The sequence below is a fragment of the Miniopterus schreibersii genome (assembly GCF_964146895.1).
Source record: "Miniopterus schreibersii genome assembly, chromosome: 3".
Lineage (NCBI taxonomy): Eukaryota > Metazoa > Chordata > Mammalia > Chiroptera > Miniopteridae > Miniopterus > Miniopterus schreibersii.
This window is the reverse complement of record NC_138103.1, coordinates 10,434,773-10,457,199: the sequence shown is the minus strand read 5'-3', so window position 1 is coordinate 10,457,199 and position 22,427 is coordinate 10,434,773. Positions and strand designations below refer to the sequence as shown.

General features: G+C 48.9%; 1 protein-coding gene across 6 annotated transcripts; it reads left to right on the top strand.

The window, feature by feature from the left end:
- Positions 1-172: 172 nt before the first annotated feature.
- Positions 173-17,800, top strand: HAGH (hydroxyacylglutathione hydrolase). Of its 6 annotated transcripts, XM_081132698.1 has the most exons (10): positions 754-798; positions 3,404-3,473; positions 3,594-3,769; positions 4,290-4,354; positions 6,212-6,329; positions 7,231-7,339; positions 10,040-10,143; positions 10,484-10,585; positions 16,007-16,086; positions 16,507-17,800. In XM_081132698.1, exons 3-10 carry the CDS (start codon positions 3,665-3,667, stop codon positions 16,604-16,606), a joined length of 783 nt encoding a protein of 260 aa, XP_080988824.1. In that variant the 5' UTR covers positions 754-798; positions 3,404-3,473; positions 3,594-3,664; the 3' UTR covers positions 16,607-17,800. The 6 variants fall into 6 exon arrangements, with proteins under 6 accessions (XP_080988822.1, XP_080988825.1, XP_080988823.1 ...); XM_081132696.1 differs by lacking the exons at positions 754-798; positions 3,404-3,473 and adding an exon at positions 173-406; XM_081132699.1 differs by lacking the exons at positions 754-798; positions 3,404-3,473 and adding an exon at positions 246-406 and having other exon boundaries at positions 3,594-3,776.
- The last annotated feature ends 4,627 nt before the right edge of the window (positions 17,801-22,427 follow it).

The following is a 22,427-nucleotide window of genomic DNA, read 5'->3' as shown; positions in this document are numbered from 1 at the left end:
GAGCGCCGGCCGGTGCGCGACCTGCCGCTCTGCTCCGTCCTCCGCCGGGTGCGCCGGCGGAGCGGCGCTCGGCCTCCTGGGAGCCGCGGCCCCGTGAGTGCTTCCGGGCTCCTCGGGGCGCCACCCGGTCCCCGGAAAGAAGGGAAGCTCTAAAGCTCCCCGGCTGCAGCCGCTCTCAAGCTTTTCGCTCTGGTGGCTGACGTGTTTGGACGCGAGCGCTGATTGGTCCGGAAGAGGGGTGGGGCGATGCGGGCGCTGATTGGTCACGACAGCCGACGCGGTTTGTGTGCGGCTCGCGCACACCTGCCCAGCAGGTCACCTCTCGCGCTGGTCATGGTGCTGAGGCGGCTGCTCGGCCGCCGGAGTCTCACCGCACTGGGAGCCGCCTGCGCTCGCCGCGGCCTGGGTAGGTCGGCCGGGGCGAGGCTGACAGCGGCGGGGGCCAGGGGCCGGGGGCGGGAACGGGTCGGGTCCGAGAGTCCTGGCGGGTGTCATAGCCCGGTAGTAGCAGTTAGGCCAGCTGCGCTCTCCGAGGCGTCCCAGAGGCGCCCGCGGCCCGCAGCCGGGCGTTGGGCGCGGACGCAGCCGGCGGGCCCGCGCCGGGCGGCGGCAGAGAGTCACTGGGCCGCCGCGGCTGACGCTGTTTTTTATCGACATAGGTCTTTAACCCTCTCTGACGGCGGCGGGCTGGCCGGTTGGGGTCGAGAAAGGCTGCACAGCAGTTGGGTCAGACTTTGAGAGGGCTGAAGACAGAGTGGGGTAACAGATCAGCTGAGGTTGCTGAAGGATTTGTGCTAGGTAAGGAGCCGTGTTCCCCGGCGCTTGGACCGGCCTCCCTGCGGTCAGCCCGGCAGCTCTCATCTTCCATGACGCTGGGTGGTGCGGGGGGTTCCCACATATTTCCATTCCCCCACCCCACAAACCCCATATTTCTAATGCCCTGGGCTGATGTGACTGCCTAGAGCCCCAGGAGATGCTGTGTATATTCTCCACAAAGTAAATCACACCTTTTCATCTGACCCTTGGTTGTCAAGAAGAACCTGAGGCACAGAATCGGAAGTGATGACAAAGGGGAGAACCCTCGAGCAATGCTGAGGTTCCAGCAAGACTGGGTCTTGTGAGCTGTAGGACCCTGGCCCTCCATCAGTGCCTCTAAAATGAGAGGGGTTGCCCTGCTGGCGTGGCTTAGCTGTTGAGCATCGGCCTAGGATCCAGGAGATAGCTGTTCGATTCCCCCGTCCGGGCACACTCCGGGATTGTGGACTCCATCCCCAATGGGGGTGTGTGCGTGTGTGTGCAGGGGGCAGCCAATCAATGACTCATCATTGATGTTTCTATCTCTCTCTCTCCCTTCCTCTCTCTGAAATCAATAGAGACCTATTTAAACAAACAAACAAACAAATAAATAAATAAAATGAGAGGGGTTAGGCACATTGGCCTCCAAGGGCCCCCTCTTCCAGCTGTCAGATTAAATTCTAACCTTTTGCTTTGTTGGAATATTTTGGCCTTTATTTTGAAATCTCCTTTTCTTTATTTCCTGATAGCTTATCTGGCTGATTAGCAATAGGGGCAGTAAGTTAACCCCAGTCTCTGGGACCTGGTTAGCAGTTAACTAAAGGACAGGAGGGCACTAGGTAGGCAGGTGGACCAAGCAGTGAAGCCAACCTTGGCCATTTTCAAATCCCACAGAAAGCAGTCAAGGTTCTGGAGTAGATAATGTGTCGTCATTACTAAGAAAAGAGGAAAACTCATCAAAGTGTCAGGGTTGAGTTTTTGTGTCAGGAGTCAGACAGATAGTGTAAGTGGAACTGTAGGGAACTGCCAGGAGTACAGCTTCCTCAAATGGCCCCAGCCATTGATACCATGCAGAAGGACTGGCCCCATGCAAAATAAGTCAAACAAAACATGTCTCAGGACTTGGCCCAGATCATAGGCTGCACGTCCATGCCCTCCGGTTACACAGAAGATCACAGCTGCAAACCAATGAGCTGGGAGCATTTCTCAGGCTGTGGTGGGCTAGATTATATAATATTGGGAAAAGGAATATTAGGTTTCTAGTGGTGATTGCAGCAGATGAATTCTTTCTTTAGAGAAAATGGCATCTTCCTCAGGTTCCCAAGCACCAACTATAAATAATGTTTTCTTCACTTGGGCAGTGTGGATAATGTTCTATGGGAAATACAAAAATGGAGCCCCCTTTTGAGGAGGGTGCTTCCAGACTCGTGGAGTTTTGTTTTTATCCTTCTGCTCTCCCACCCCCCACCCCAATGCACACAGTGCTCTGTATAGTATAGCACTGGGGCTCAGGGGAGGTGGAACATCACAAAGTTGATCATACAAAAATATTTGTTCTGCTGTGCATGAGGAGAAGGGCCTGGAACATGCCCAGCTGGTTGTCAAAGGAAAGGGGGCACTGGATATCTGTGTGCGATCATTAAAGCTGCAGTTCAGGCAGTTTCCCTCGCCATGGCAGATAAGGTTGAATTTGCTTTTGATGGTCCCTGGAGACATGGCCTGTCTATCTGTCAGTCAGTTGGTGCTCCCTGCTTTCTGGATCCCTTTGAGGAGAGGCCCCCATCCCAGTACCTACCCCAGAATTTCATGGCTGCCTTCTGTCACCTTCTGTTGTGCAGTTTTAATCCCTTTTATGCTAAGACTTAAAGTATTATTGGAGCCTCCATGAATTTTTAGATTGAATAATAGGAGTTTCATTGTTGAAAATATTCTGGCACCTGTCTGCTGCCTGGAAGATGCTTTTGCCCTTCAGTCACTACTGGCCACCTTGGCAGAGTCCTTTGGCTCAGTTCGATGGTGACTGGTATCCTGCATACTCAAATCTAGAACAGTTGTGGCCAACTCTCCATTTCTCAGGCCCTGGTGGTTTTTGTGCATTATCCAAGTTTCTAGTTCCTGCTGTTTGAAGGTGAATATTGTTTTAGCTGGAGAGGCATCAGTGTACTATGAGTAAGAAACAGCCCAGCTTACCCCTAGCTGGCTTGACTCAGAGGATAGAGCGTCGGCCTGCTGACTAAAGGGTCCTGGGTTGCAGGCTTTATCCCTAGCCCTGGTTGGGGCTCATGCATGTGTCTCTCTCACATCAATGTTTCTCTTTCCCCACCACCCCTTCCACTCTCTCTGAAAAGCAATGGAAAAAATATCCTTGGATAAGGATTTAAAAAAAAGTCAGAAACAGCCCAACTTGGCACTTTTACTCCGGTTCTTCTCTTCATGGTCTTCTCTGAAGAGAAGCAACCCAGAACTGACAGTAGTCACGTATGCCGATGGTTTGAATCACAGCCACGAGCTAGCCCTTCTTTCCTTTTAGAAGTCTTGCAAAAGAAAACAAGAATCATAAATCTGGAAGAGCTGATTTCCATAAATATGAACATGAACTGTTTTCTAGGTTTTCTTACTGATGTGGTTAAATGAGGATATTCTCTTCTCTATGAAAGGAACTTAGAAAACCCTGCACGGTGAGCCTCATGCTTGGACGTTTGCTGCATGTTGTTCTGGGATGTCACATCCTCCTGCTGCTGCATCGTTGAGGACTTGTTTTGAAGTCTGTGCCTGACTAAAACTGCACTCTCCTTCAGGTCCAGCCCTGTTGGGAATCCTCCTCCATCACACAGATTCGAGGAAGAGCTTGATCGTGGAACAGGGCGCCATGAAGGTTGAGTTACTGCCGGCCCTGACTGACAACTACATGTATCTGATCATCGATGATGACACCAAGGAGGCCGCCATTGTGGACCCAGTGCAGCCCCAGAAGGTGGGAGGTGTGTCGCTGGCACCAATTCTTCATCCCCTGCTGGGTTTGATAACTGCAGTGTTCTTACAGCTTGGCCAAAGTTAACTGGAAATTAATCCACTTAGTTTTTTACAAACAATTTAGTGCCCAGTCACTGTTATTTTGGCAAAGGGCCAATGAAAGGGGTAGGGGTGACCAGAGGCTTTGGTGTGGAAAGATATGGGCTTGTGTTTATAAAGTCCCTGGGCAGAGAAGCAGGGGCTGTCCTTGTCACTGTCTACTCTTACTTGAGGATTTGTGCCCTTGGCCAGAGGGACTTGGAGAGAGAGGTCTTGGGGGGCATTGAGTTGCTAAGTGGATCAAGAGAAAAAAAGGCCACCTTTACCTGCTCTATGAAGTTAGGTCGAATTGGCAGGGTCAGGACAGGGCCTGGACATTCCTGGCACACCCTGAGTTCCACTGGGCACCCCGCCTTGCAGGCTGGTGAGCCAGCACTGGGAGTGTGACAGTGGCCTCTGTCCTGCCTCATGTTTGGTTACAGGTTGTAGAAATGGCAAAAAAGCATGGGGTGAAGCTGACTACACTGCTCACCACCCACCACCATTGGTAAGTGTTCCACTCCAGAGGCTGAGCTCCTTCCAGGCCAGCAGAGCTGATTAGGCTTAATGGCTTCATGCCAGGCACACCCTTAGGTGGGGTTGGGTGGGGTTCTCACAGGCTCTCTGGGCCTTCCTGAAGTTGGCAGCCTGGGTTACTTCTGCTCCCATAGCTATGACCACTGTGCAACTTAGAGTCTGCCTCCAGTGGGATTTTGAGAAGGCTTCGGGCCTCAGCCTTCATGCTGCTACCCCGTTCCCTTGGGCTTCCAGGCCCTAGCCCCTTGGCCTGTGATGGGGTCTGATAACTTGGAGGCTCCATGGGGAGATGCTTGTGCTGTGGATCCTTCTGCTGTAAGAGGACCTCCAACACTGTCTTAGAATGCACTTGGGCTTGTGTGATGGGATGTTGGCCTCACTGTTGGGGAAGAAACTAGACTAGACATTAGTGTTTTAAAAAATCAACAGCCAGTCCAGCCAGTGTGGCTCAGTTGTTGAGCTTCGACCTGTGAGCCAAAAGGTCATCAGTTCCCAGTCAAGGAACATGCCCAGGTTTGGGGCTCGATCCCCACTAGGGTGTGTGCAGGAGGCAGCCAATAGATGTTTCTATCTCTCTATCCCTCTCCCTTTCTCTCTCTCTCAAATCAATAAAACACATATAGAAAAATAAAATTAAAAGTCAGCAGCCATATGAGGAGAGGTTGCTTAGTGGTGGTTTTTGGTATTTAAAGGCTAAAGGGTAAAAGAGCACCCATTTGGGTTTAGGACCAGAGCTATATGTTCAAGGTCCTTTTGGGTTTTTAAAACTTTTGAGGCTCTTCAAAGCTAAAAAAATAATGTTTCTTTGGCTCTGACCACCTCCCCCACCCCGGCTTTGTAACATCACTGTAAGGTAGCCTGCAGGAGCTCTGCTCCACCGGCTTCTTTCTCCCAGTAACTCACCAGGAGTGTCGTATGGATATGGTTTGGCCAAAGTTTGTTAAATGGTGGAAATGTCGGTGCTGATGTAACTAAGTTGCTGAGTCTCTGGGACATCAGGTGCTAATTACTGAGAGGACAGGACCTACAGCCCCGTCCTTGGCCTGAGCTACTTAGTGCAGCCACTCTTTTTTTGGAGAAATCCACCTGTGCTGTGCTTTATGCCTCTTGAGCCTCCATATGGCTGCAGGAAGCTCCCCCCTTTCCCAGCTTTGCACAGTTTGCTTCTCTCTCCCACCTAAGTAACCCCCACATCAGATGTCGCTTTTCTGGAGGGTTTTCTCAGCACCTCATGTTTATGCTAGAATATAAACCCTAAACCAGGCCCTAAATCGAGCTCCAGGGTGTGGCCTGTGCCTCCCTCCCATAGGTGGTGGTGGTGAGTGGGCTGAGGGGCTCACCCTGGCCAGTGTGTAACAGCCCTCCAGGGGAGGAGGGCAGAGGGTCAGCCTCCTCTTATCTCCGGCCCTGCTGTTTCTGGGCCCATTAGGAGAGTCCATAGGTGAATGTGTAGTGAGGGGCAGGTGTTCCTTTGTGACCAGAAAGCCCTGGCCTTGTCCTGGAATGGCTGATCTTTAGGTGTGGGCACATTCCCTGCCCTGTCCTGCATTCAGGGCCTGGCTGGGCTAGTGCTGGAGTAACTGACCCCCTTTCTCAAATGTGACTGAGGCAGGGGCACGGAAGTGCCTGGCATGGGAACAGGGTGCCTGAGGACGTTCTTATTCAGTGCAGCCAAATGACAGACAAGAAGCCAGTTTCCTGTGTTGGAAGATGTGTTTCTACTTCTGAGAAACATAACTAGGCAAATAAAAATTCTGTTTGGTTGGGGTTTATAAGCAAGCAAACCTCCTTCATATCAGCAGTAGCCCTAGGTCTTTTTGACTTCCAGGGACCACGCTGGTGGGAATGAGAAGCTTGTCATGCTGGAGCCTGGATTGAAGGTGTATGGGGGTGATGACCGGATTGGGGCCCTGACTCACAAGGTCACACACCTATCCACACTGCAGGTGAGGAGTGGACCCCAATGCAAAGGTACGCCAGGCCCTAGAGCATAGTGTGGGGTGGACGCACAGTGGGAACACTGCCTCCTCCTGACTCTCCCCTCTGTTACCCCAGGGACCTAGAGGGGCACATAAGGGCTTGGGCCCTGGAGACGGCCTGACCTGTGGATGGTTGGAGGGCCTCTTGGGGTTGCCTCCGCTTGGACAGTCCCCTGTTGAGAGCATCACGAGCAAATCAGTGTGCAAATGATGACTAGATAAGAGAAGAAGCTATAGGGTACAACTTAGAGCCAATTGGGGAAATTTAAATATAGACTCTACATGGGCTCACATTCTCCTGCTGATGCTAAATTTCTTGGATGTGATGATAGCAGGGTTATGCAGGAGGCTGTTCTTTTCTTAGTAGATGCAGCTAGAGTGTTTAAGGGTAATTTGTCAGCATGTGTGTGACTTGAAATGCATGTGTGTGGAGAGAGCACATGCTTAGATGTGGGAACTGTCAGTATTTGTTGATTCAGGTAAAGGTCATATGGATGTTCATCTTTATTTCAATTTTTTTTGTATTTTTGATGTGAAGAGGTAGGAGGAGGGGAGAGACAGAGAAGAAACAAAAAAGGCGAAGCACCTAAGAAGCAAAACCATCTTTTCTAGCAAGACTTCTAGTTCAGTGGCCTGATTTTGAGGGAGAAAACAAAATATGCTCCTTCAGTTTTGCATGTCAGCAGATACCTGGTTCTAGGGTGGTCCCTGCCCCTGGGGGCACACATGAGTACTGAGTCTCATGGTCACCAGCAAGATCCATGTCTTGCTGTGTGGTGGGCGTGGGGTCTGAGGCGAGACTTACGGGACCAGCGGGCAGTGTGTTTGTGAGCCCTGGGAGCACACGCCAGCACGTGCTTTGTTTCAGGTGGGGTCCCTCAACGTCAAGTGCCTGTCGACGCCGTGTCACACTTCTGGACACATCTGCTACTTTGTGAGCAAGCCCGGCAGTTCTGAGCCCCCTGCTGTGTTTACAGGTGAGGTTTCAGGTGTGTGTGCTGGGGATTGGTAAAGACCCTCTTGGCATGGGGGTGAAGTAGCAGAGCTCTTCCTGTCTGAAACTACGTGGGGGTGAGAGGAGGGCCATAGCCCTCAGGGCACAGCTGGGGCTGGCCTTGTGCTTCCCTCTGACCACTGTCCAGTGCCCTGGGGACAAGCCTTTCTTTGAGAGACTCTGCCTGGTGGAGATGCAGCCTGAGCCACCACTTTCTCCAGCAGCTGCCAGGTGGGCGGGGCAGTGAGCCTCAGACCCGCCTTATGTGGGCCTAACTGATACCCTTGACACTGCCCATCCCTCCATGGGCTGTGAGCCCAGCTGGGTTTGGCAGTCTGTAGCCAGCCCCTGGTCAGAGTCTTCTACACAAAGCAATGCTTAAAGCGGCCTGCCTGGCAGCGCTGACAAGCTCGGACGGTGCTGGATGAGTTCAGGTAGTGGCTGCAGTCTGCAGAGGCCGTGACCCTGAGTGAGGTTTGTGAAGCACGGAGCGCTGGGCTGTGTGAGCAGCACTCAGTCAGGGCAAGCAGGTCTTTCCAGCAATCGGAGGTATTTTTCCCCTTTTGAGAGAAAATGAAAGAATGTTGGTGCTGGTTGGGAAACCTGTGAAGTAGAACAACAGTGACAACAGTCATTCAGGGTGGCATGAGCCAGTGGCCACGGACGAGCAGTAATGGTTGAGAATGCCCAGCAAAGAGTGGGCTTGTTGACCCCAGAGACCCCTACTGCCACCCTAACTTTTTAGTGAATGTAAACGGTTTTAAGCTCTGAGTCTCCCAGAAATTGAAGTTACAATCATGATATTGTAATTGTAGTGAAAGTTTGTTTTAAAATACAATGGCTGAATGCAGTGGCTCCTGGAGTGGATCCTGCCATGCATGGAAAACAGCGTTAATCGGAAATGTGCATTGAATCTGGGGTGGAGTTTTTAGTTAATAGCAATGGAGGGACACAGGCTTGTAGTTTTGACAAATATATCAGGGAAACGCCAACTGAGGGGGGGGGTGCATAAGGAGCCTCTAGCTTGTCTACAAATCCAAAATTATCCTCAGAACTAAGTTTTTGAAAAATATGTACAGCCGTTTTCAGTGTTCTCACTGTAGTGATGGAGATGTGGGGCTGTGAGGCAGGTTACAGGTCCCTGCACATTGTGGCAGCCCCTAGCCTCATGCCGGGCTGAGTCTGACTGTGGTTGGAGTAGGTCAGTTGGCCCACATGCCACATGTCCACTGCACTGAAGTGGTCTCGCCTATGTGTGTGTGGTGAGAGCAAAGTGTCCCCACTGAGTGGTGTAGGCTTGAGGTGACAGGAGTGTGCCCGGTGCCTGGTCCAGCAAACCCTCAGGACATCACACTCCTGTTTCTACTGGCCCTTGGTGTGTCCATCTGTAAGGTGGTAAGGCAGTGCCTGGCTCCCACTGTTGTCCGGAACTGGGGGAGTGGCCCTGGGGACTGTGCTGTTAGAAGCTGAGTCCTGCTTTGGAAAGTGTGGAGAGCTGACTGTTGCAAACACAGACCTGAACTGTATCCTGCACGAGTTGTTACTGTTGTCTGTGTGACAGCAGCTGGCAAAGAGTACATTATCTTATTGGTGACTTTAATAATAAAATGTGAAAAATCACACAGTGTCCTCAGTGGGGAAGCTAAGGTGTCTGGGGTATCTACAGTGAGGACTAATGGTGTGGGAAATAGGACGACCCAGCAGGGCCCCAGCTGGCCTGTGTGCATAGCCAAGGAATCTGTAGCAGCCAAAGGTGGGATTATTGGTGGTCCCAGGCCTCGAGCCCAGGTCCGAGTGACCCAGGGCCACGCTCCCTTCCCCTAAGATGTAAGTAGAGGAGGTGACAGCCCATAGGAGGGAGTGGCTTTGGGCCTGGAATGTGGTGGGCAGGACTGGGCACTGACAGGCCAGGGAAGAGGCTTGGCAGGTGCTGATGGGAGAGGAATGTTACTTGATGTCATGGAGTCCCAGACCCTTCTCACTGCAGGGGCCTGGAGAGCAAATGCCTATGGGCTTCCACTTGGCACTGAGCCCATTCTCAGAGAAGAGACCCGGAAAGGGAAGCAGCAGAACACAGAGACCTGGTGGGCGTCAGGCAGAGGGGACACTGTCTAAAGGGTGGAATCAGGAAGTGGTGATCTGCAGGTGGCAGGTCCGAATCTTGAGGGCCCTCATGGGCTATGGGCCCTTGTGAGGGGCTCCCGGAGGGCTCAGGTGAGGCTGACGAGATCAAGGAGGGTATTATAGGATGGCTCTGGCTACCTGGGATAAGGGAAGATGCAGGGAGGCCAGGCCTGGGAGGGGGGCTACTGGTGGGTGGGGACAAATGCTGGGGAGGGGGTCTTGGCACTACTGCTGACAGGACTGGGCAGTGAAGGGAGGAGTCAGCATGACCCTAAGGTTTGGGTTTGAGCAGCTGTTTGGGAGCTGGTGGTACCGGTGAGTGAGACTTGAGTGAAAAGTTTGGGCGTGGGTGGGAACCGAGAGCTGTGGGTTGTCTTTGGACCTTGTCGGGTGTCTAGGTGGAGGACACGTCTGAGGCTGGGCCCCAGTCAGCCCAGGGGACAAAGCGGAGCCTTGGCCCACAGACCTCGGGTGATCAGCATCGTCCGGTAGTGGACTATCAGCCTCACGCGGGGGTGTGTCCTGGCTGCCTCACTGTTCCGTGGCTGTCCTCTTTCAGGTGACACCTTGTTTGTGGCTGGCTGTGGGAAGTTCTTTGAAGGGACAGCAGACGAGATGTACAAAGCCCTGATCGAGGTCCTGGGCCGGCTCCCTCCGGACACAGTAGGCAGAGCCTCTGTCAAGTTCCCTGGCTGGGGGTGTGAGGACACGGCCTGCTCTCCCACTCTGTCCTCTTACCTCCTGTCCTGTGCCCCCCCTCTGCCCCCTGTGACTACCCGTGTATGAGGAAGAGTGGGAGGGTGGGGGCATTTTCTCTAGAACCGTAGGTTTTCTCTTAATGTGCTTTTTATTGTTTCACATACATGCAAGAAGCATCTTGTCCTAAGGGACATCTCCCTGGGTGTCAGTGGTCCAGCACAGGGCCCTTAAGGCCCATCTCTAAGGAGTTTCACGGGGGATTAATGAGTCTCTTCAGAGCTCATGGGTTTGGCTTTTTCCTCAGAGAGTGTACTGTGGCCATGAATATACCATCAACAACCTTAAGTTCGCTCGGCATGTGGAGCCCAGCAACCCAGCCATTCAGGAGAAACTGGCCTGGGCAAAGGTGAGTGGCATATGCTATGGTGCACATCCTATGGGTCAGTCACTGTGAAGTGACTTCCTGGGACCATGTAGGGCCCAGGTTGCTGGCACTCAAGGCATCATTTCCAGAGTGGGCAGCAAGTGCTCCTCAAGGCTGTGAACAAGCTGGGGCTTAGACCACCCAACTTTGTGCAGGAACTAGGTGGCTTGTCAAATCCTTTCTGACTCAGTGGGTCTGGGCTGGACCTGGGACTCTGTGTTCCAACAAGTGCCCTAGCAGGGTGAAGTGCCAGATCCCCTCCCACTTCCCATGTCATGAGCAGCAGGTGGGACTGTGTGGCAGCTGTTTGCTCTGGAGGCTGTTTGTCTGAAGGGCATTTATTTCAACAATGGCCCCAAACTTGCTCCTTGGCTCAGCCCCAGGGGTTGGCTTATTGTCCTGGTGAAGCTCAGTTTATTAATCTTTTTATGCTTTTTGTGTTCTGTCTAAAATATCTTTGCATACCCCTACATCACAAAGATTTTCTCCTATTTTCTCCTAGAGGTTGTATAGTCTTAGCTTTTATGTTCATATAGATTTCTATTTAAGTCAATGATCCATTTCAAGTTAATGTTTGTTTGTGGTGTAAGGTAAGGGTAGAAGTTCACTTTTTTGCATATTGACATTCAGTTATTCAGCACCGTTTGTTGAAAAGACTGTCCTTTCCTCAGTGGTTTTCCTTGGCATCTTTGCTGAATAAAATGGACTCTGTAGGAATCTACTTCTGGACTCTTATTTTGTTCCATTAATCTGTATGACTGATCCTTGTATCAGTAATACTGTCTTGATTATTATAGCTTAGGTAAGTCTGGGAATCAGATAGTAGAAATCCTCTAACTTTATTCTTTTTTAAAAATGGGTTTTGACTCTTCTAAGCCTGCTGCATTTTTGTGTAAATTTTAGGGTCTTTTAATTTCTACAAAAAAGTCAGCTTGGCTTTTGACTGGGTGGGACTATGTTGTAACAAAAGATTTAGAGAGAATTGAGATCATAACAATATTGAATCTGATATAGCTTTCCATTTATTGAGGTCCTTTAGGTTTTTCTCAGCAATATTTTATAATTTTCAGTGTTAAAGATCTTGCACATATTGTTAAGTACTTCATGTTTTTGGGTTTTATTATAAATGATTATTTGTTGATAGTCTTTAGAAATACAATTGATTTTTGTATTTAGACCTCATAGACCCATGCTAAACTCACTTATTCTAGCATTTTTTTCTGTAGACAATCATGTCATCAACTAATACTTTTATTTCTTCCTTTCTAATCTCTATACCTTTTATTATTTTTCTTGCCTTATTGCACTGGCTGACACCTCCAGTACAGTGTTAAACAGAAGTGGTGAGAGTGGACATATTTGGCTTGTTCCTAGTGTTAAGGACAAAGCATTCATTCTTTCACCATTAAGTACAAAATTAGCTGTGGGTTTTTCATAAATCCTCTTTATAAGGCTGATGAAGTTCACTTATATTCCTGGTTTTCTGAGAGTTTCTACCATGAGTTAATGTTGAAATTTGTCAAATGATTTTTCTTCATTTATTATATAATCATGTTTTTCTCTCCCTCTTTTACTCTGTTAATATGATGGAGTGCATCAGTTGGTTTCAAATGTAAAACCAATCTTGCTTTCTGGGTAAACCTTAGTCATAGTCTGTTATTCTTTTCATATGTTGCTACAGTCTGTTTTTCTGTCTGTGTTCATAAGGGATATTGGTCTGTAGTTTTATTTTCTTACATTGTCTTTTTCTAGTCATAATATCAGGGTAATGCTGGCCTCATAAAATAAGAAAGTGCTTTTGCCTCCTAGTTTCTGAATTTTCTATGATTGTTATTATTTCTTTAATGTTTGTTAGAATTTACCACTGAAGCCATGTGGACATTGAATTCTTTTTGTGGAAAGATCTTTTGTTATGAATTAATTTCTTTGTGTAGGGCTATTAGATTTTAATATCTTCTTTAGTTAGTTTTGTTAGCAACTTGTATCTTTCAAGGAATTTGTCCATTTCATCAAGGTTTTCAAATTTATTGACAGTTTTCATACTTTTTGTTCCTTTTTAATATCAACTTTATTGAGGTTTAGTTAACGTGTAATAAACTGCATCAGTTTATTTATTTATTTTTAATAAATATATCTTTATTGATTTCAGAGAGAGGAAGGGAGAGGGAGAGAGAGAGAAACATCAATGATGAGAGAGTCATTGATTGGCTGCTTCCTGCACGCCCCCGACTGGGGATCAAGCCTGCAACCCTGGCATGTGCCCTGACCAGGAATCGAACCATGATCTCCTGGATCCTAGGTTGATGCTCAACTGCTGAGCCACACCGGCCGGGCAAAACTGCATCAGTTTGAAGTGAAGAACTGAGTGAATTTTTACAGATGTACATACCGGTGAAATGTCTGTCGCTACAGTTAAGGCACAGAACATTTCCATCACCCACTATCTTCCTCATGCCTCTTTTTCACTGCCCTGGCTCCAGAGGACTGCTGATCTATTGTATACCACTAGAAGGTAGTTTGCATTTTCTAGTATTTTATATAAATGGAACTATACAGTATGTACTCTTTTATCTTTTTTTCACTCAGCAGAATGATTTTAAGATTCATTCATGTTGCTGCATGTATCATTAGTTCATTCCTTTTTATTGCTAAATAGTATTCCATTGTTTGGATATGCCACATTTTGTTTATCCATTCATCTCTCAATAGTTGTTTCCAGTAATGGGCTGTTGTAAATAAAGCTGCTATGAACATTTGTGTGCAAGTCTTTGTGTGACATCTATTTTAATTTCTCCTGAGTAAATACCTAGGAATGGAATGGCTGGGTTGTTTATAGGTGTATGTTTGACTTTAAAGCATCTGCCAAACTATTTTCCTAAGTGTTTGTATTATTTTACATTTCTACCAGCAAAGTATGAGAGTTCCAGTTGTTCCACATCCCTTCCAGCACTTGGTATTGTCAGTCTTTTTAATTTTAATAATTTTAGTGAGTACGTACTGGTGGTTCATTGTGCTTTTAAGTTGCACTTACCTAGTGTCCAGTAATGCTGAGCATCGTTTTATATGCTTACTGGCCATTTTGTGAAGTGTTTGTTCACATCTTTTTGCGCATTTAAAACATGGGCTTGTCTTCTTCTTATTGAATAATAAGAGGATTTTTAAAAGTATGTTCTGGATATAAGTCCTTTGTCAGATGTATGTATAGTGAGTAGTTTCTCTCATTCTGTGGCTTGCCTTTTATTTCTCAACAATGTCTTTTGAAGAGCATTTTAAATTTTGATGAAGTCCAACATATTAATTCTCTTTTATGGTTCATACATTTTTGTCTCCTAAGAAATCTTTGCTTTTCCCAACGTCAAAAGTTTTCTCTTGTGTTTTCTTTTGGAAGTTTTACAGTTTTGGCTTCCAGTTTTAGATCAGTATGACGGCCTCCCCAGCGTATGTGTTGGCGCTGATCCCCCCTTTTGTTTCTGATTTAGTAATTTGTATTCTTTCTCTTTGTCATTCTTACCAATTTTGTTGATTTTTTAAAGAACAACTTTTGCCTTACTTTTCCTTGTTTGTTTTTCCATTGCCCCGATTTCTGCTCTTATCTTTTTAAACTCCTTCCATCTGCTTACTGGGGATTTACTTCCTTTTTTTTATAGATTCTTAACGTGGAGCCCGAGCTCACTGATTTTAGACCCTCCTGCATTTCTAATGTGTGCACTTATGGCGCCCCCCAAATTCTGAGGTGTTGTATTTTCCTTATCTCCATTTGGAATATTTTAAAAATAGCCCTTGTGAGTTCTTCTTTGACATATGGGCTATATCGAATCGTGTTAAACTTCTTTTGCCTTTTAAACATTTTGTTACAAGAATTTTCACACATATGGAAACATTGAAGGAATTTCATAATGAACGTTCATATACCTAACACCTACTTTCTACTACTAACATTTTATTGTACTTATTTTATCACTGTCCAGCCATCTTACTTTCAAATAAACTAATGTGTGAATTATATATCATTTTACCAATCCCATTAGAGGGCATTGAGGGTTCCCAACTTTCTTGCTCTTGTGAACTGCGCTGCAGTGTTTCCAGCCTGTACCCTTCCTGCTTCTGTAAATCACTGCATGTTAACACCCACCTTAACGGGAAATCTAAGAGGTTACGACAGTTTACCCCCGCCAGCTATGCATGTAAGAACCTGCTTTAAAATTATCCTCAGAAGAGAGTTTACTTGTTTTCTTCCCTCACAGGAGACAATAAGATTTCCTAGGAGAGCCCGGCCAGGCGTGGCTCAGCGGTTGAGCGTCGACCTGGGATCCAGGCGATCGGGGTTCGATTCCCAGTCAGGGCACATGCCCGGGTTGCGGGCTCGATCAATGACTCTTTCATCATTGATGTTTCTATGTCTCTCTCTCTCTCTCTCTCTCGCTCTCCTTTCCTCTCTCTGAAATCAATAAAGATATATTTAAAAAAAAAAAAAAAAGATTTCCTAGGAGAAGCGAATACTGGAGAAGCACAGGGAGTAGTACAAAGCATTCTAAGCTTGTTTTTACCAGAGGGGAAAACACAGAGATTAGCAGTAAACCTTCATCTCGATGCCAGCAATCACAGGGTGAGGGGTGGGAAGATCCAGGCCCTCAGGTCTGAGGGCCCCTGATAGTCAGGGAGCCTGGGTTTGGGTGTCAGCAGCTGTTGTCCAGGCTCTGGCTTGACCCTCCAGGTTAGCTGGGCAGAAGGGCAGGGTTGCTGGGAGGATGGAGACCCCAGCTGTTAATTCTGACCTTCCTGTAGAGTTTTATAGAAGCTACAGTTGGCCAAACGACCCAGTGTGCATCTTCTCTCTGCCTTGATCAGTGTTGATCAGGGGCAAGACCATCCCGACTGGAGGTGACAAGATGCCCACTGAGGGCTCTTCTGAGTGCTTTTCCCTTGGGAGCCCATGTAGGAAAAGTCCTGCCCAAAGACCCCCTCAATGAGAACTTACCACTCTGTAGAGGGGCTGTCATGCCAGGGGAAGGGCCCTGGGCGTGTCTCCTCGCTGTCCTTCCCAGCAATGAGCTGTGCACAACCCATGCCCTGTCTTGGGGAAGGGGCAGTGGGTGTTTTCTTCTTTTCTGTGGTTACTTCTGCATTTTTGCTGGTTATTCTATAATGTGAAACATAAACTTCAGATTAATAAAAAGAAAGCTCCGTGTCCCCCTCCCCCTCCAAGACAGCAAGGGAAGGAGGACAGGTTGCTGGTGGCAGCTGCAACACTCACATCTCTCCATGAGCAAGAAGGGGCCTGACCTGAGCTGATCTAACTGCTCACTTTGCCTTCTCAGCCAGATGATTTAAGATCATTAGAAGGTATTTTGAAATGAAGATATTTGGAAGTTTCTGTAGTAAAGTGATGTGTTTCTTTTGCAGGAGAAGTACAGTATTGGGGAGCCCACAGTGCCGTCTACCATTGCAGAGGAGTTCACCTATAACCCGTTCATGAGAGTGAGGTGAGGGTGCGAGCAGGAGGGTGCAGGCAGCAGCCGTGCTGTCCTTGGCCTCTCTTCATTCCAGCACTATGTCCACTCACTGAAACTCCTGCAGGTCCCAAACAGTGGAGGGACTGCCCTGAAATCCTGATTAAGTATGGGCACAAATCAGACACATTTTCTTAAAGGCTGGGAGGGATACTTTCCTTGGTGCCCGGAGGCAGAATCCATGGGTGGGGTGCATTTGCAAGGGGCTGGGCAGTGCCAGACAGCAGCATGGGGTTGATGTCCCTGCTCTCTGGGTTGCCAGCAGGACTGGGCCTGATCAGCACACCATCCACAGTTAGAAACACCAAGTTGGCCATGGGCTGTTCCCTGGTTTCCTGGGAGGGGAGGTGGGCAGGGCAAGGCAGCCTGCACCCTGGCGATTGGCTCCTGCAGGGAGAAGACAGTGCAGCAGCACGCGGGCGAGACGGACCCTGTCACCACCATGAGGGCCATCCGCAAAGAGAAGGACAATTTCAAGGTGCCCCGGGACTGAGGTGGCCGCGGGGCCTGGGGTGCCCATGGCTGCTGCCTTCAAGCGCATTCCGGTCTTCAGATGTTTTAGGTGAACTTTCTGCTGGGAGTGTAGGAAATTCAGTCTTGGTTTAATTTTAAGTTAATTTCAAGGCCCTTTGCTTGTGTTATCAAATGTTTTAATGCATATTTATAAGAGAAAAATTTAGAAAGTATTTATTCCTGGAAGTTCTGCTTGCAGACTCTGTTCTCTGGCTTTTTTGTGGGGCCCCTGCATGACCCCCCAACAAGAGCTGTCCCTTTCCCCTGCCAAGGGCAGCAGCCCCGTGCTCACCTAGAAGGGGGTGCACTCTCCTTTTCCTGGCACCCTGAGAAGGGACCCGCTGTCACCCCCATTTATTCCTCCTCTGCCCTCCTGCAGCTACTTCTAGAGGAAGTCATTCTCTCAAGGATCCTGTATCATTACCTTCACAAAGTCATTTCTGTTTTGATATAGTCAGGCCTTGAGCACCTACCTGAGCTGTCCGAGCAAGGAGGAACAGGGAGAGGCAGCCATGGGGTGTCCTGATGGGACTCGGGGTGTGTGGCCCAGACCCAGAAGACAGTTGGTGGCAGGAAGAAGGGGCATTTGTTCCCAACTAACTCTTTTCTGCATTTGGAAGTTTTCTTCTGTGCTTGATATTTTCAGTTTGGCTTCGATCTGTCGATCTGTGATAAAACAATAGTGCCGCTTACCGAGCCTGTCACTGCAGCCTGTGGTCAGTCTTTGCTATTGTGATGATACGTAGACTGTGTGCCACCGCTTCTGTTGATGTCGCCTTTACTGCTCTTCCCAGACAGGTCATGACAAAGCATGATTGTCTATCGCCACTCTCTATAGAGTCCTCAGATCCCAAAGGTCATTTGTCCCTGTTCTTGGCTGAGCTTGGGGTGCATGTCACTCTGCAGTTGCCTGCATGGGCCATGCTGCTGTGAGTCTGGGAATAAGGACATTTAAAAATTGCTTGAACCCAGCTGGTGTTGCTCAGTGGTTGAGTGTTGTCCCGTGCACCAGGAAGTAATAGATTCACTTCCGCATCAGGGCACAAGCCTGGGTTGTGGGCTTGATCCCCAGTGGAGGGCATGCAGGAGGCAGGCAATCCATGTTTCTCTCTCATTGATGTTACTCTCTCTTCCTCTCTCTGAAATCAATAAAAACATATATTTTTAAAAACTGCTTGAGAATCACAGACATTCTTGTCCAAAGATTGTGACATTCTAGATGGAGCCAAAGCTCTCTGTGACCAGCAGCTGCCCCTTACCTCTAGGGGTGTCATGGAATGGGATTTGCATGGACCTTTCTAGGTGCTTCATTTTACAGCTTTGTATCAACTATGGAAATGCTGGTGCAGGTGTCTCAGCACGGTGTTCCATTGCTTTGTGAAACCTGTAAACACAAGATTGCGAGGGTCCATGTGGACTTGTGGGCCTGATGCCTTGTGTTGTTGGCAGCCCCTCCCCAGGGACATTGAGGTAACCACTAGTTCCCAACAGCACGCGTGGCTTCCCTGGCTGCAGGAAGGCTGCGCTCAGGAGGAGTGATTCTCATTTTAACCTGCTGCCGACAGGCCCCCTCCTGCCAGCTTCCTTCATGGCCCTGCGTCTCTCAGCTCCTATGTTCCTGATCAAACATTTAAATGTCAAAGAGTTGAAATGAAGCATTTATAAAATGTAGGGAAAATGTGCCCCGGCACCCAGCTGCCCAGGGCCATCCTTCCTTCTTGTCCTCTGGGAGAGCTGAGCCCTAAAAAATGGGCGCTTTCACCTTGGCGTGTTGGGGTCCTGTAGCCGCCCTCCAAGGCTTGCTGGTGGGCTCTGGCTCTGTGGTTGGTCTGTTGGGCAGGGGTTCTCACGGTCAAGGTTGCATGTGTGGCCCATGTCCTGGGTCTGGGTTCACAGCTTTGACGCACTCTCCTCCAGGCTCTGCTGAGCTGGCAGCGGAACGCTGGCCAGAAAGATGTGCATTTGGACTCCGAACATTTGGCCCCTCTGGTGAAGTGAACTGATCCACTGCAGCGTGGTTTCCTCCTAGGTTTCCTTTCTTACTGACTAGGGGTCCTTTCGCTTCATGCCACACACTTCACGAGTCCTTTGGTTGTATATGTGAGCAGTTACCCCCTAGTTTGTTGCCAGCTTCACACTCTGGTGCCTTGTTGAAGAAATTAATAATTTATTATAGTCAAATGTGACTCTTTTCACTTCATGGTAAGTGCTTTTGCATCCTGTTTAACAGCTCCCTCCCCTGACACCTTCCTGTAATTTCATTCAGTTGCTTTGGTTTTGCTTCTCACGCAGAGGAGGTTTCTAATTCACGTGAAAGTGCTATGGTTACTGGACACCTATGTCCCTCTCCTTCGTCGGCACCACCAGCCCTGGTGAGCATCCGGGGTCAGTGTGTTTTGTGGCCCCACATTCCCTGTCCCTGCAGCTTAAGAACAGCTCTTCATTTCCAGGAAGGGACACAGCCCAACCTGGTCCTTCAGGAGAGCATTGGCCCTTTGCCCTTACGTAGAAATATTAGGATATTGGTATCTGGGATTTGGACTGGCGCGACACTGACTCGCTAGATTGGGAAGAAATGACTTTTGGTGATTTGGAGAGTTTCAGGTTTTGAATGTTCCGCTTTTCCATCCACTTGGATCTCTGGTGCCGTCCACACTATGCCACTAAAGCGACCTCTGATGCTGACCTGGTGTTAGCCCAGCCTCAACGGGCACGGTCCCCAACACAACTGCCTCACCATAGACACCACCTGCACTTCTGACCAACTGGCTACAAATTCAGGGGTTCCCTTGATCACTTTGGATTCAGTAGCTCACGAGGATGACTTAGAATTCAGGGAGATGCCATCTTCTGACATTATTATAAAGAACATGATGAAAAGAGTTTTATGGTAAAGGATATAAGCCAGGACCAGCCAAGTGAAGAGACGCATAGGGTGCGGTCTGGGAGGTCCAGAACACTGACTGTCCCTTTCCGTGGAGCGCAGGTGTCTCCCCCTGGCGCATCCGGGTGCTCACCCGCAGGAAAGCCCACGGGCCTGTGTCGAGCTGACTTGGGGTGTCACTGTGTCAGCCATGGAATCACTGGCCATGTGATTGAATTTCAGCCTCCCTTACCCCCCATCCAACCCTCTGATCACAGGGTAGATCTTTTTGGTGACAGTCCCCATTGAGTCACCTCATTAGTGTAAGCTCAGGTGGCCAGGGGAATTTTAAGGAATTAGAGGCTCCTTCTCCTCAATAGGGACAAAGACCAGAGAAATTCTTTTATTATTTGGCAGATGTCTTTCCATCAGGTTTTATAACTCTCCCCAGAGCCAGTTCTCTGGGCCGACTGGTCCCTAGGTACTTTGCTTTCTGATGTGTTGTAAGTGGCACCTTCACTTAAACAACTCCAGTGGTCAGAAAGTAAAGGGCAGTTGACTTGGTTCCTGGGAACCCGCTAAACTTGCTCATCCTGCTGTCGCCTCCTTTGTATACCTTTTCTAGTTCCATCTGGGACACTGGTTTTCCACATCTCCCTGTGTTGAAGTGAGAGGAGTAGACAGTGGCCTTTATTCTGACTTCACGGTTTACTAAAATGTGAATGCTGCTGAGGTGGCAGACACAGGACGCTCCGGGGACTCAGAATGGACAGACAGAAGACCCTTCCCTTGTGGAGCTTCTATTCTGGAGGAGGGATGAAGACGGAAGGGGACTGACGTGCTGGCAGGTCAGACGAGGGAGCATCGAAGAGGAAAGCCAGTGGGAAAAAGTACATAGAGCACCCAGGGCGGCTCCTTAAATAGTGGCTAAGGGGAGGCCCCGCTGAGGAGGTGGCATGGAGTAAAAATTGAGGGGATCTAGGGAGCGAGCCGCCCAGATATCCGGGAAAGCAAGCAAGGCTGCGAGGGCAGCTCGGGGAGGAGGGGTCAGTGTGCAGGTCAGAAGGACCTCGGCGCCCCCTCTGAGACGTGCAGAGGCAGGTCGTAGCTGCCCCTAACTAGGATCTCTGAGTGTCTTGGCAGGGTCGCTGGAGGGGCAGCTGGGGCAGCAGCCTGGGGAAGGCCAGGGCCGGTGGGAGCAGTGCGGTTCCCATGTGAGCGGAGGGGCAGAGGCCTTTGCTCCCAGCTGGGATCTGAGCCGTGGGCGCTAAGTTAACTCACCCGAGACGTGGGGGTTGGATTTGGACAAGTTGAGTTTAAAATGCCTGTGAAACACCTGGTAGGCAGAGGAAGTTCAAGGCAAGGTCCAGCCTGGAAACGCATGTGAGGGAGTCGCCAGCACGTTGGTGAGTCCTAAAGCCGGGAGATGGCGCCATCATGCACGAGTGAGGTCGAGGCGGCAGATGTTCATGGGTCTGGAATGGAAGGGGAACCGGAAGGTGGAGAAAAACCAGAGGAGTGGTGTTGCCAGGAGGAAGCAGCAGTCGCCGCATAGGGGCAGGACGCCGCTTGTCCCCGCAAGGCTGGTGGTCAGGCTGAGAACCTGTCATTCCACCGAGCACAGTCCTACGTCTTTCCTCTGCCAGGAGGCACCCCAGGTGGGAACTGGATCTGCCTGTGGATGTTTCTGCACCCGTTGCCCTTCTCCTTTAGTCTGGTGAGTTATGTGAACAGCTTTTCAGTGCTAAGTTTTCTTCAGAGTCTTGGGCTAAATCCCATTTCATCGGAATGTCAGCTGCTGGTTTGGGCAGCTGGCTCCTTTCTCATACAATCTGTCTGGTCTTGGCAAGTGATAAAGTGACATGCAGTGTTTCTTCACGTCTTCAGGAATTTGTAGAAGGCAATTCTAGTCTGAGCCTGGTGTTTTCTTTTGTGGGTATTTTTAATGGTTATAGGGCTACTTTAATTCTTCTCCAGCTGCTTTTGGTAAGTTTTTTTCTTTCCGATGTTTACAAATTGTGTTTGCAACGTCCTTACCTGGGTTTGACACAGCTCTCTGCTATTTGCCCTCTTGCTTTGGGCTCCTGCTTTCTCAACTACTCGGGGAATCTCTCTTTTTCTAGTAAGAACAGGAAAGCTAAAAATCCCCAAGTACCCAGTGTCAGGCAGACACATATGCTGCACAGAACTTTCATGACTTCTCATTTTTATTTCTTCCTTGACACATGTACAGGTGTCTGAGGTGGACTGAAGGTATTTCATCAAATATAAACAAAGCCCTGTTACTGCTTCCTAAACAGCATCTTCCCTTTTCCTTCTGAGGATTTAGTGTTTCCCAACTGCTCTGTCACCTGTTTCCCTGGATGCTGGCTCCATCTCTCAAGAAGCCACGTCCCTGTGCATTTAGTTTCACCCTTTACTGATGCCTCTGGGACCTGCCTCCTGAGTGGTGGTCTTATGTCCAATGGGCCAGCACACTGGCCTGGCCAGGTCCTTAATGTTTCTTCGACAGCGACCCAGCTGATCTGCTGTGTGTCATGCACTAGTCCCAGTGGTACATTTCTCTCTAGCTATAAAATGGCTTAGGTTTTAGTAACGACTGTGTTTTACTAATAAAAACCTTTTAGAATTAGTTTTATTTAAATTGAGGTGAGATTCATACAACATACACTTAGCCATTTAAAAGTGCATAATTCAGAGACACTCAGTACATTCACACTGTTGTGCAGCCCCACCTCTGCCTAACATGGTGATCATTACATTAATCTGTGAGTAAAACTGTAAAAGGAGAGGCCTCTCCTGGTGCTCCCACTTCTATGGATGACTGGTTCTGATTGGGGCAGCAGAGAGGCCTGGGGAAGAGGCTATCTACGTGGATCCAGGGAGCCTGGCCTAGGGTCCCTAGATAGATCCTGAGAGGGCCCTGGGACACACATAT